At 37.5% G+C, this 13,202-nt stretch overlaps 1 protein-coding gene across 2 annotated transcripts in view; it reads left to right on the forward strand.

Moving 5' to 3' along the window:
- HTT (huntingtin) overlaps positions 1-13,202 on the forward strand; it is an 81,623-nt gene that overhangs the window by 37,609 nt on the left and 30,812 nt on the right. For both annotated transcript variants that reach the window (XM_071447433.1, XM_071447434.1), the window contains 11 exons: positions 70-147; positions 1,250-1,473; positions 1,983-2,061; positions 2,195-2,356; positions 3,286-3,341; positions 4,144-4,292; positions 4,957-5,093; positions 7,073-7,189; positions 8,553-8,675; positions 9,207-9,445; positions 10,767-10,909. In XM_071447433.1, coding sequence (XP_071303534.1) covers positions 70-147; positions 1,250-1,473; positions 1,983-2,061; positions 2,195-2,356; positions 3,286-3,341; positions 4,144-4,292; positions 4,957-5,093; positions 7,073-7,189; positions 8,553-8,675; positions 9,207-9,445; positions 10,767-10,909 — 1,507 coding nt within the window. The remainder of the gene's footprint in view (positions 1-69; positions 148-1,249; positions 1,474-1,982; positions 2,062-2,194; positions 2,357-3,285; positions 3,342-4,143; positions 4,293-4,956; positions 5,094-7,072; positions 7,190-8,552; positions 8,676-9,206; positions 9,446-10,766; positions 10,910-13,202) is intronic.

Below are 13,202 nucleotides of genomic sequence, written 5' to 3' on the forward strand. Positions count from 1 at the left end.
GTTTCACTGTAATGTTTTATATAATGAAAAAACCATCAATTTAATGCACTTGTTTTTCTGATTTTCTAGTGTGTAGAAGAAATTTTGGGATATCTAAAATCATGTTTCAACAGAGAGCCAACGATGGCAACAGTGTGTGTACAGCAGGTAAAGAGTTATTTTTTTAGGTGTTGTGTGAGTGTTAATCCTGATGTCCTTTGGCTGTCAATTGGATGCTAAGAATGGCCATGCTTGTAAGGGAAGTGCTGTGTAGAAACATTGGCCCAGGTGGAGCAAACAGAGCATATTTTCTTTCATTTTCACTACTTGTTCTGTAACTTGATTTAGTTCCCTCTTGAAATGCTTCCAGTTCACAGAACTATTTTTGCTGATGTTCAGAAAACAAGCTTGTTTCCTACCTTACCAAAAGTGTTCTTTAGCCAGTTAACTGCATCAAAAAAACCCTAGAAAGCAAAGAACTGACTGCCTTGTGATGGATTTCTTCCAAGCTTCCAATTAAATATTTAGGTTTAAGTCCTCAAAGATTAATTACAGTGAGAGACAAGTCAAGGGGTTTTTTTTCCTGAAATGTTAACTGTCAGAATTCAGGACATCCCTCTGGCTGTCCTGGATTGCCAGGACCCCTGCCAGGGGGCTCAGAGACCCTGGCACAGAGCCCAAGATGCCTGTGGTTTTGATTATGACCTGTGGAGCAAGTTACCAACCTTATATGAAGATCTGCAAGCCACAGAAGTATAAGTAGAATAATAATCAGTTTGTCACAGAGTGAAAAATAGATTTTTTGGGGGGTTTTTAGAATGGGGGTTCAGGGGGCAAAATGGAGGAATCTGAGTGTTTTAGAAGAAAGAGTGTTTTCTCCTTCTTCTTCTTGGCCTCCATCTTCTGCTGTGATGTTGGCACTTTTAGATTGGTTTAGAGTAGAAGCTCACTGTCTAATATAGGTAATAGGTATTGGGAAGTAATAGTAAATATTGTTACAGGTAGTTTTTAGTATAAAAAGATAACACCGCCCTGGGGCAGGCAGAGTGCCTTGGACTGTCCTGCTGAGTGGACTTTGGCTGGACAGGAGAAAGAATTTTATAGATAAGGAACAATAAACAACCTTGAGACTGAGAACTGAAGAGCTCTGACTCCTCCTTTGACTGCTGGGCTAGGAAAAGAGACTTCCTAACTTACCTCATGGTCACTCTGACCAGCTAAAGCCCTGAGAGTTAACTTTTCTTCTTTTCCTTCCAATTTCCTTCTCTAGTTATTGAAAACATTGTTTGGGACAAATCTGGCTTCTCAGTACGATGGCTCCTCTTCAAACCCCAGCAAAGCTCAAGGCAAAGCTCAGCGCTTGGGTTCCTCCAACCTGAGGCCTGGCCTCTACCACTATTGCTTCATGGCACCCTACACACACTTCACACAGGCCCTTGCTGATGCCAGTCTGAGGAACATGGTGCAGGCTGAGCAGGAGCACGATGCTTCAGGGTAACTTCCTTCCCTTACATCTTAATGTTCACTTGAACTTGAGTCTGTTCTTAGTGGTTTTCATAATTGTGAGTATCATTGCTGTGCTGTGTAACTTGAAAATACAGACTTAAGAGAGGAACTTGTCTTGATGAGCACATCCTGAATGCAGTTATCACTAACTATTTCCCAAAGCAAAGTCATTAAAATGGATATCATTGAAGTTTTTTAAAAGCATAATAATTTTCAATGCTTGTATTCAAAAGTATATTATTAATTTATAAATACAGCAAATAGTGAGTTAAAGGAAAGGCAGAAGGATTAGTAAGCAATGACTAGAAAATCTTTCTCTGATAGAAGTGTATTGTAGATTGTCTCTGCCCTTTGTTTTTACTAAAATTCTTGAAGCAGTCAAGTAGATAAAGAGAAGTTGGCATTGGCACAGTAAAATGCATCTGAGGACAGTATATTTGTTGTATTTTTTTTTAATGTGTGGGGGATTTTTTGTTTTTTTTTTTTTTTTGTAACAGATGGTTTGATGTGCTGCAGAAAGTTTCTACACAGCTGAAAACTAGCATTTCCAGTGCAGCAAAGCATCGTGCTGATAAGGTACTTGTATCTGTGTTCTCCTGAAAGAGCTGTACCTTAGATTTAAAACAGTTTTCCTCCTTTTAAAACTAATTTGGCTTTGAATCAGAGATGTGTTCAGGTGTTAGATTACTTTAAAATCTCTCTATTACAGAATGCTATTCACAATCACATTCGTTTATTTGAACCCCTTGTCATAAAAGCATTGAAACAATACACAACAACAACGTCGGTACAGCTGCAGAGACAAGTTCTAGACTTGCTTGCTCAACTGGTTCAGCTGAGAGTTAACTACTGTCTTCTGGATTCAGATCAGGTTGGTACCTCACCACACTTGCAAATTGTCATACACATCTCACCAGCAGGCTCAATAAATATCTGCAGCAAAAATATTTCCAGCAGTCTGCTCATTGTACTAAAAGTGAAGACTTACAGGAGGGTGAGACTCAATTTCCCAGCCCTCAGCCACAAATAGCTTCAGACTTCTGGGGTTTTTTTTGCATGTAAATGACTTTTTGAGTTCTGCAACAACTATTTAAGAACTGCTTATGAGATGGACTTCAGGAATAAAATGATGTGAACAATACAGTCAGTTTTCTAAAATAAAACTTCATTTACAAATGGAAATACCTTCTTCCATACTGAGAGTATGGAACTTCCTAATCACTGATAGTGAGCATTGTGGCTGACAGCTGTTGTTTGATGTTAATAGCAGTGAGAGGAGCTAGTGGCAAATACAGTAGTCTGTGTAGTTGTCCATAGAAGCAGTGAATTTGTAACATAAAATTTAAGTGGTTTACTTAGAAGTGTTTTATTTACTACAGTGATTTTCAGGTTTATAAATGAATGTGACTTACAATACTTAAGTTTTCTGTAAAGAGATACAGAAAGAAAGATCTGTTTCATAAAGAGATAATTCTTTTAAATGCATAAGTGCTTTGGATTTTATCTCAGTTTAGATTTTTGGCTGATTCTTAAATTCTTGACTGTAATACCTCAAATATTGTATTTCATGAGTGAAATATGAAGGTATACTTAAAAATATACAGACTACAGGTTAAAAGTGGCATAAGTTCATGCAAGCTATAATTAAGCTTCAACAGGTTTCTCCATCTTCTGTAACTGCAGAGGGAACATTTCATAACATGGTGCAAATGATTTTCAGTGCCTGTCTATAAACTGTCAGAATGGTTTCATATGGAAATTAATGTCTCTGTTCTGATGCACACTTTATTCTCTCTTTAGGTGTTTATTGGATTTGTGCTTAAGCAGTTTGAATACATTGAAGTAGGACAGTTCAGGTATGGAACTGGCAAAGAGCCTTTGAACAATGAGGGTTTGCAACTGTCTTGTTCTGAAAGGCAGATTAGTGATGTGTGTTACAAGTAGTGATGAGATTTGCTGATTATTTCTGCCTTATGAGAAAGGGAGAGTTCTCTTCTGGGAAATGTGCTCGTTTATTCTCTGGCTTCAGTGGTAACTCTTCCAGATATTTTAGGTTCCACGTGACTGAAAAAGTCAGGAAGTAAAATGGAAAAAAAAAAAAAAAAAAAAATAATAATCTTCAACTGTGTTGTTTTGTTTCTCCGTTTTGGTATTGTAAGCCCATTCCTTTGGGTCCCCCTGCCAAAGCTGTGCTTCCAGAAAACAGCATTTCATTGCTAGATGCAATTGCTTAAGGGAGAGCTACTTTTTCCTATTTTGGATCCAGAGTGAATCCATATGCACTCTGGTCACCTGGTACACACTGTATAGGACCTAATAGGTCATAAGGAAGTCAGTGAAATTTTTACTGTCAGTTATTTCTGGTTTTTCTTACACTTGAGTTTTAATGAAGAGAGAAGTTGTTCTTTTGCTCTGTGGATCTTCTACAGAAATAATCTAATGTGCATTAGACAGTATGTTATAATATTAGTAACTGTAATGGTCAAAGATTTAAAGAAATCCCTGGGGAAAAATCCCATTGTATAGAACAGGGCACAAAAATTACAGAAGTGCTGTATGAAACCAGAACAACATATTCTGCAAAAAAACCTTGACTGTAAAAAGAACAAAGCTGTGCAATTCAAACTTGACACTTGAATTTTTTTGTTTTGTTTCCAGGGAGTCTGAAGCAATTATTCCTAATATCTTCTTTTTCTTGGTGTTGCTGTCTTATGAGCGATATCATTCCAAACAAATAATTGGAATTCCCAAGATCATTCAGCTGTGTGATGGTATCATGGCCAGTGGGAGGAAAGCTGTTACACATGGTAATTCAAAAACAAAACAACCAAAAAAAGCTATTAAAAAAAAGAAAGACAGAAAAAAGGCATCAACACTTATTAGTTATAGTTCAGCAATAAATCCAGTGTTGACTACTAAGCTATAGAAAACTGTTATCATACTGAGTGTTCCAGAAGACACTAACTTTTAAGACATGAAATACTTTTCACTTAATTCCTTCAGGAAATTTATTATATCACACAAACACTGCTGCCCTACATTTTGCATTGTTCATAATTGCAGCAAAGCTTTTATTTGAAACTTAATTCAGTAATAAGTTCACAACTTAGCAGTATGTGCAAAGCTTTGATTTTAATTTTTTGTCCACTTCCCTTTCCTTCTACTTTCAGCCTTTAATAGAAGCATTTCTCTCATACTTTCCAGTGATTCTGCAGAGAAATACTTTATAAAAATACCTTTTTTTAGCTCTATAAGAATGGTAAAATGTGTCTATAATTTAAATTTTCTAAAAGAAGTAAAAATATTTCCATCATTATGCATGATAAATATGGGGTTTGAGTGTTTTTAGGTATGGGCAAAACCTTTAATGAACTAGAACCCAGTTTACTTTTAGGAACTGAACTGTTAGTTCAAGAAATCACTGTTCAGGAGTGATTTGTCTCATACTAAAGCAAATCCATCTCATTTCAGCAATACCAGCTCTGCAACCCATTGTTCATGATCTCTTTGTGTTAAGAGGAACAAATAAAGCTGATGCTGGAAAAGAGCTGGAAACTCAGAAGGAGGTTGTAGTGTCAATGCTGCTGAGACTTATCCAGTACCATCAGGTAGGAGAGGAGGATGAAGCTCCCTCTTTGTGGTCTGTGAAAGGGTAACATTGCTGTGACTGCTAAAAGTGCTCAGGCACTATTAATGATTTCCTCTACAAAACTGGAGTAGCTGGACTCTCTGTGGTATCTTTCCTTGTTGAGAGAATATGCAAAGATTTTAGGATATGGGAAAGGTTCTGCAGTACAAATTAGTATTTCAGGTCAAGTAACGTATCTGTGGAATTTCCTAGTCAAGCCTAGAAAACAAAAAACTAAAAAGCTCCAGTTGGGATCATGATCTTGGCTGTGTTGCAGACAGAATAAATAGAAGGTTGGTGGAAGAGAAGAAACTTAAAAGAAGGGGAGTAAAATGGAGAAGGAGACAAGTTTAAAATTAGGAAAGATGCTGCATGGAGATGATTTAGGTATTGCTGTGCTATAACAGTATCTTGAATAACACTTACTTGAAGAAGGTAATGACACTGGTAATTAGGTGTTTATTATGACTTACTACTTTGACCCAGACTTGGAAAACATGTTTCTGCTTTGTAGGAGTGTAACAATGACTTTCGTCAATACACTTTGTTTTAAAGAAAAACATAAAAGTAATTTTGAGAGAAGTGTCATGATCAACATGGGATCTTACTGCTTATTCAGGTGCTTAACAAACCTAATGTGCCTTTCTTTCATAATGTGAAAATGCAGTTCTGGTGTATGCTAATGTAAGCACTGTATTTTCTGAAAAAAGTCAGTACATCTTGTCAAAATAATTTGTTAGAACTGCGTGTTCAGATTGGGGTAATTTTGTGTATCCACATTTTCTTTTGAATTTGTAGTTTTATAATCATAAAATGACTAATATAACTGTATGAAATGACACTCTGTAGACACATGATGTGAAATAGTGAATAACTTTGTTATATAAGGTACTGCAATTGCTGGCAGATCTCCTTCTGACACACTTAACCTATTAAAGACCACCCCTGCACTGCTCTTCCCACACCATCCCCTTTGTAGTTCTTACTCTGCCCTGTTCTGCTGGTGCAATATGTCTAAGCCAACCCTGGGCTGTTCTGTTGTTCCCTGGCTGTGGCTGGGATGGTCTGCACTGGTTTCCCTGGACATTTGAGAGGTTCCCAGAGCTGCAGCCTTCAACTTTTTTCTGTTGCAACTGGAGCTGCCACCCATAGAGCTCCAGAGTTAAGTTTTTCAGCCTGGAATTGCTCCTATCTCCTCTCCTGAGAAAATCTTTTGGGAAGAAAGTCACCTGGCAATCTCCCTCTCCCTAATCTGAGCTACCTGAATTTGCTTTACAAGTGCTCTAACTTGTTTCCTGAAACAGATTCTTTTGTCCCCCTTGCCAGTCCATATATTACCATTCTTGCTTGCTGTGTCTCTTGTCTGCCTGTCCTTCAACATGTGGTCTCTATAACCCCCAAATCTATAACACATCCAGCTACCAGAAGTGCTCCTTGCTTGGTGTGCTCCATTATGTTGTCTCTTAAAATTTTTATGTGAAAGTGGCATGTCTCAGGTGGATGAGCCCCATAAAAATTCTGTTTTGTTTCCTTGACCAAATTTAAACTTTATTTGAGCTAGAGTCAAGACAGAGTATACACGTGGAAAATTGCTCTCTTTCTTCCTCCCCTTTTTGTTGAATAAGTGGTGTGGTATTTAGATTTATGATTCTTTTTCCAGTTGTTTGAGTAGTCTTTTGACAAATACCATTTTAAAAAGTACAAAGCAAATTTTTTTTTCTGGTTTATAAAAATAACAAGAAAAGTCTTTAAAAACCACTGCCAAAAAACTCGTTACTAAAACAGGCTTTTAACCTGAAAATGGGGTTTAAAAATGTGCAATTTTCTCATGTGGGTTTTTTTCCCTTTCGTCTTTTTGCTAGGTGGTTGAAATGAAGATTCTTTCCTACTATGATATAACTGGAATGTTTTCTGTTAGTATGGGTGTTTACTTACCTTTTTTTTTTTACTTTTTCTCAGGTGCTAGAAATGTTCATCTTGGTATTGCAACAGTGTCATAAAGAAAATGAAGACAAATGGAAGAGATTGTCTCGGCAAATAGCTGACATCATTCTCCCAATGCTTGCAAAACAACAGGTGGTTCTATCATTGTTTTAATTCTACAAACACCTTAAATAATTGCTCTAATGTATGTATCAATGGTGGCTTTTGATTTTTCCTTTTTTTATATGAAGACAATTTTTTTGTGGTTGCCATATTTGGAAAAAACAACTGCTGCAAGGTAAACTTAAGTCTTTGAAGTGATGAAGTTCATATTTAAATGCATGAAGTAGATGCAGTATGACCAAAACCATCTCCAGAGGAAGGTCATTCTGTTTCTCTTAGATACATGATAATATCAGAACACTTACTAAAGGGTGTGAAGATGGTCCCATGTTCATAGAATGTCAGAATTACTTTTTGCATGGCTACAGTGGGTCTAACTGCAGACCAGATTACTCAAAGCCCCATCCAAGCTGGCCTTGAGCACTTCCAGGAATGGGACAGCCATCCCTTCTCTGGGCAGCCTATTCCAGTGCCCCACCACCTTCACAGTAAAGAATTTCCTCCTAATATAAATCCACCTTCTTTCAGTGTAAAGCCAGTCCCCCTTGTCCTGTCACTACCTGCCTGTGCACAAAGTCCCTTTCCAGTTCTCTTGTAGCCCCTTTAGGTACTGGAAGAGCATTCTCCAGAACAACCCCAGCTCTCCCAGCTTGTCTCCATAGCAGAGGTGCTCTAGCCCCAGATATTCTTTGCTCCATGATGGCAGTTCCCCACTCCTGGGAGGAGATCTCATGTCTGGGGAGAGTGGGCAGGATCAGACAACAGTTCTAGAGCAGAGCTAAAATGCTCACAAAATGAAATTACTGTTGTTTTGTGTGACTGCACATGATCATCTTCCAAATTATTTAAGCAGGTTAGGGGCATCTAGATTTGTAGTCCAGTCCTTTGCTTTTTGCACTTGATTACTTTATAATTTCTCTAGAAATCTGTTGAAGTAAGCTGTCCTACCACTGTAGCTGTTCACTTTTCTGATGATTAGGTTTCTTTTCTCCTAGTTACCTGCCTAAGCTTAATCGTGACCAGCATTGCAGTCTATAAATAAACCTGGTAGGATGTGCAGGGAGGAGAAAAGTCTCTAAATTTTGTGACAAGTCAGTCTTTTGGTCTCATTCTCTGAATAAGGCCTATTTCTCCAAATGAAATATATGTGGTATGCACACTGGATTTCATACGACAGATTTTTGTCCATGTTCTTAAAACTCATGTCTAGGAAGGTCTGCAATGAAACTTAAATTTATCTTTCATAGCTTTTGGTTGCTCTGAATTTTGTACTGTAAAGAACAGCTTTATTACAGGGTGTTACAGAAATGTTTAAAACACAGAGTGTAAATTTTGTGTTTAAGTTACCTTTAGTGGACAGTTAGAAATTAGTTTTGTGTTTTTCCTTTCACAGATGCATATAGACTCTCATGATGCTTTGGGAGTATTGAACACTTTGTTTGAAATTTTGGCCCCTTCATCCCTTCGCCCTGTGGACATGCTTTTAAGGAGCATGTTTGTTACTCCTAAAACAATGGTAAGCTACTGTTTTCAGAAAAGAGAAATCTTTTCTGATATCTTTCATGCAAAACTAAAGAGAATGTGTTTCTCTTTAATAATTTGCTAAGTGATGTTCAAGTACCAGCAGCAGAATTTGGGAACAAATTGGCCAGAATTGATGTGATTTCCCAGCTGAGAGCAGTTGATACAGGAGTGTTCTGCTTATGAATTACTTTCCTTCATTTTGTATGTTGAGGATCAGGAATGTGAAGGAAGGTACTGTTACAATAAAATAGAATGCAATTTAATTAATTACATTTTTCTTACACAAGTGTTAGTAATGCTTTTATAGCTGAGAGATTGTTTTCCAGTGAATATGAGCTTGACAGTTACCACAGGAATAGCATTTTGTAAGATCTGAACTTAAAATTTATTTCTGGTTTGCTCCATTCTTAAAAGGGTCTGATTTTTTACAAGTTAATGAAAATGCTAATTTTTTAATGCCTTTCTATGTTTGTCATTTAACTTCAAAAGTATTCAATCTTCTGTATTTCTGTGTTTGTGATAGGCATCAGTGAGCACTGTCCAACTTTGGATTTCTGGAATTTTAGCTATCCTCAGAGTTCTGATTTCACAGTCAACAGAAGACATCGTCCTATCCCGTATACAAGAGCTTTCCTTCTCACCATATTTGATTTCATGTCAAGCAATCAACAGGCTGAGATATGGAGAAAATAACATGTCCACACCAGAGGATCACACTGAGGTCAAACAGGTGAAATACCCACCTGAAGAGACATTTTCCAGGTACATTGTCTTTTGAGTAACCTGGGGTAAGGTAAAGAGTTCTGAGAAATCACAAGTACATTGGGCAATATTTAATTCATATAAAACTTTTGTCTAAATGGAATCATGTCTGTTAATAAGTTGACATGGGACAAGTGTGTGTGGAGGAAGGAATATTGAGATGGACAGAGATGGAGAAATTGAGCAGATTTTAGAACTTGGAATTGTGTTGGTGCCTCTTCTCAAGCCAAGTGAAGGACCTAATAGAGCTGATAAAATGAGTGAATCCTGGAGCTATGAAAATGAGGTCCAGAAACTTCACTGCTTTCCTTCCTTTCTGTATAGGTACTGAATGATGAAACATCCCTTTAAGTGGAAGCCCAGGTTCTGTATTAGAAACTTGGCAGCAGTGGGATTCAAATCTATTGAGTTAGTTCTGCTCTTTCTTTCTTTTTTTTTAAGACCCAGCTTTGTTTAGTTGGCTTCTGATGTTGATGTCCTTGGATGGTAACAAACTTCAGGCAAAAGAAGTGTGGAGAGATGGCAGCAGTACTATGTTGACATGATGTTTGTCATTAAGGCATTATGTTTTAATGTGGTGGAAAGCATTTGAAATAGCTGTTTGTTTAAGAAAATAATAACATTTTACCCAAATAGGGAACTTCAGATGGGAATAGAATGCTGTTTCATGTCATTCAGCTCACTCTGAGGGTTGTGGGTTGTGGGAAGAGAGTCTTCTGGACACCCATACTGTGACCTAATGTCCAACAGCAGTGATGTGAGTAATGGAGTCATGGTCATGGCTGGGAGCAAGGATGGCTTTTCTCAAATGCCCTCTTTTGGTGCTTCTTTTGACACCACAGGTTGTCCCAGCTGGAGGTTTGATAAAGAATCTGTGTAGTAGAATGTGGATAGGTGAGGTGAGGTAAACAGGTGAATTACTGTGCCTTGCTGAATTACCCCTGCTCAGCTGAGCTGCAATGACTGTCACAGATTGGTTTTAGTTTGATTTAGCTCAATTGCTTTTAGCAAATCACTATAAAGACACCACAGCATTCTGAATATTTGCTTTGTAAAGCAAAAAAAGTTGGGCCAATGCTACTGTGACTGTAGCTGATGAGAGATAATCTGGATTTCATATGTAATTATTGACATGCTTGTGATGATAATCCTGTTTGTTTTAGGTTAACCTGTTCTGTAGCATTTAATTTAATATGTTATTTAGGACAGATGGACAAGAGCTTTGTATTTTGTTTTTCAACCCAAAATCTCATTGGCTAACCTAATCTTTTTCTGAAAGATTGATAATTTTTCTATTGATTGTGTATGTGTTTCTTTCAAGATTCTTATTACAACTGGTTGGCATTCTACTGGAAGATATTGTTACCAAGCAATTAAAAGTGGACATGAATGAACAGCAACATACTTTCTACTGCCAGGAGCTGGGCACACTGCTTATGTGCTTAATACACATCTTCAAATCAGGTAATACTTGAAATGTTGCCCAGGTCATAGCATGCAGTGCTAGGGTGGTTTTTAAGTTCCAAGACAACTCAAAAATGCATTGAGCTACTGAGAAGGAATATGTAAGTGCTGAAAATGTTATATCTTACTCCATGTAGAGAACTTACCAAACATGGTGCTTATGCATGCAGGGCACATTTTGCACATTTCTTCTGTCTTTGTGGAACAAAATGCAAGTAGTCACTCTTCATCTCTCCTTGTAGCTGTCTAAAATTTTTCAGTCCAGAAAACACAAAACATTCCAAATTTGTGGCTGTATTTCTCATGCTTTGTCTCAGTTTGGAGGTTGGTTGGTATGTCTAGCTTAAAACACTGAGTCACTGACCACTAGCTCAGACTCATGACAAGGAAGGTTCCTGGCTTTTGCCATAATTAATAAAAATATATAAAACAAACAAGCAAAAAAAAAGAAAAAACCCCAACAAACCAAACAAAAATCTAACTAACCAAAACCAAAACAACCACCCCAGAAAACCAGGAAAGGTGGCACTTTTCCAGCTAGCCAGTCTTGAGTTCCTTTCTTCAGGTTTGGAGATTTTCCCTTAGGTTTCTCTGCTGGATACCCAATGCCTACCCCTTTGGTAATTCCTTTGGCCCTGGCTTTATTCCTTAGTCTCATTTCTGAGTAGTGGTACTATTGTGACTTTCTTTTTTCTTTATTCTTTCTTTGCTATGACTGCCCTTTTTGCCTTCTGATTTTTGGCTTGCAGCTGAAATGCAACCTTGGTTTACTCTTAGTTGTCTGCAATGTAAAAGGTCTTGATGCAAGTCCCTGGTTCTGCATAGGCTTCCTTGGGGACATGGGACAAGGAACTCTGTGTTCTCTTGCCTTGGTCTGTAAAAGGGGAGTTCTCCAAACTGAGGTTCTTGGTGCAAAGGCTCCAGGAGTGTGTGTGAAGAAGCACAAAATTAATCTTTGTTTTAGGTGTGCTTTAGAACCCAGAACTCTGGACATACAGAGTGACAGTTCTTTTCCCATGTGTCTGTTACAGTAATAATCTAAATATGTTTTTTATACTATTTTATTATATAAAATTATGTAATTATAATAGTATATATTTTAATTATGTATTAATTTATGTTTAGGAGAAATATTTGACTCAAATATTATAGCAAATAACTTACACCAGGGTGTTTTGGCATAAAGTGATTAAATGGTGTCAAGCTAGGAGCAATGGAATCAGAAAGTGAAGCTGGTGATTGAAATTGGGGCAGTGGGTTCCTCCACAGTGGGAGCTGGGGATAACTGAAAGGAAGGCTCAGCTAGTTCTGCTGCTGTGACTGGCTTCCAGGCTGCTCTGGGAGTCTGGCCAGGAATTATGTAGACATCTTCATTCAAAATTAAAATTAAATATTAAAATACTCATGCAGAACACTGGGATATGTGGATTAGATGATCTCTAGAAATTAATTTAATGTAAAACTACAAATAAGTTTAGGTATATTACTACCACTAGTACCAGTATGGTGTAACAGGATAAAAGAAAAGTTGTTCAGACATCTGGGCTGTATTTTCATGTCATAACATATTTATTTACGTTGAGGATTAACTAACTGCCTGAATTTGTAATGCTTTTCTTTTGTTCAGTTAGAACCTCCACAATTATTTTCTCTTTAAGTTACATTCTCCTAACTATGGGTGTAGCTTACAGCAATTTGTGTGTGGAAACATAAGCTGTATTCTGTAATTTCTAACCACTGTTCTACTTGGATGTTTTGTCTTCTCATCCATTGCAGTTTTTTCAAAATGTGAGCATTGCTGACTCCTGTGTTTCCAACTGTAGGAAGCTACTAGATTATAAGTGAACATTCTCAATCTCTTCCTTTGAAGTTAGAAATAAAAGGCATGAACACAGTAAAAGATGAGCATGCAATGGCTTTTATGACTGTAGGAAGTCACTAGATGGTGTAGTTTCTGCAAATGCAGGGAGCTGGAATGGGGCTAGCACTGCTTTGCTAATAAGTGGAACCAGAGATTTGAGACTCAGCTGTTTTTCCCATTCTTTGCTATTGACATTGTGTGTTTGTCACTCCTGGGGGCAGCTTAAATTGGTCCACATGGCTGTGGAATTTACAGCTTCATTCTTCTGCATGTCTGGCAAGGAAAGAAAGTAACACTGCAGATTTCCTTCATTATTCTCATTAGCTCTTGGTTCCTAACTGACTCTGAAGAAACTTTTTTTTCCCCCTGATCTTATCCTCTCATAGAAACTCAAAGTCTCCTATACCTTTAGACAACTTTCCTTGTTTTCCC

This window comes from Agelaius tricolor, unplaced genomic scaffold, assembly GCF_023055355.1.
Source record: "Agelaius tricolor isolate 1412-34295 unplaced genomic scaffold, bAgeTri1.0.p SCAF_24, whole genome shotgun sequence".
Taxonomy (NCBI): Eukaryota; Metazoa; Chordata; class Aves; order Passeriformes; family Icteridae; genus Agelaius; species Agelaius tricolor.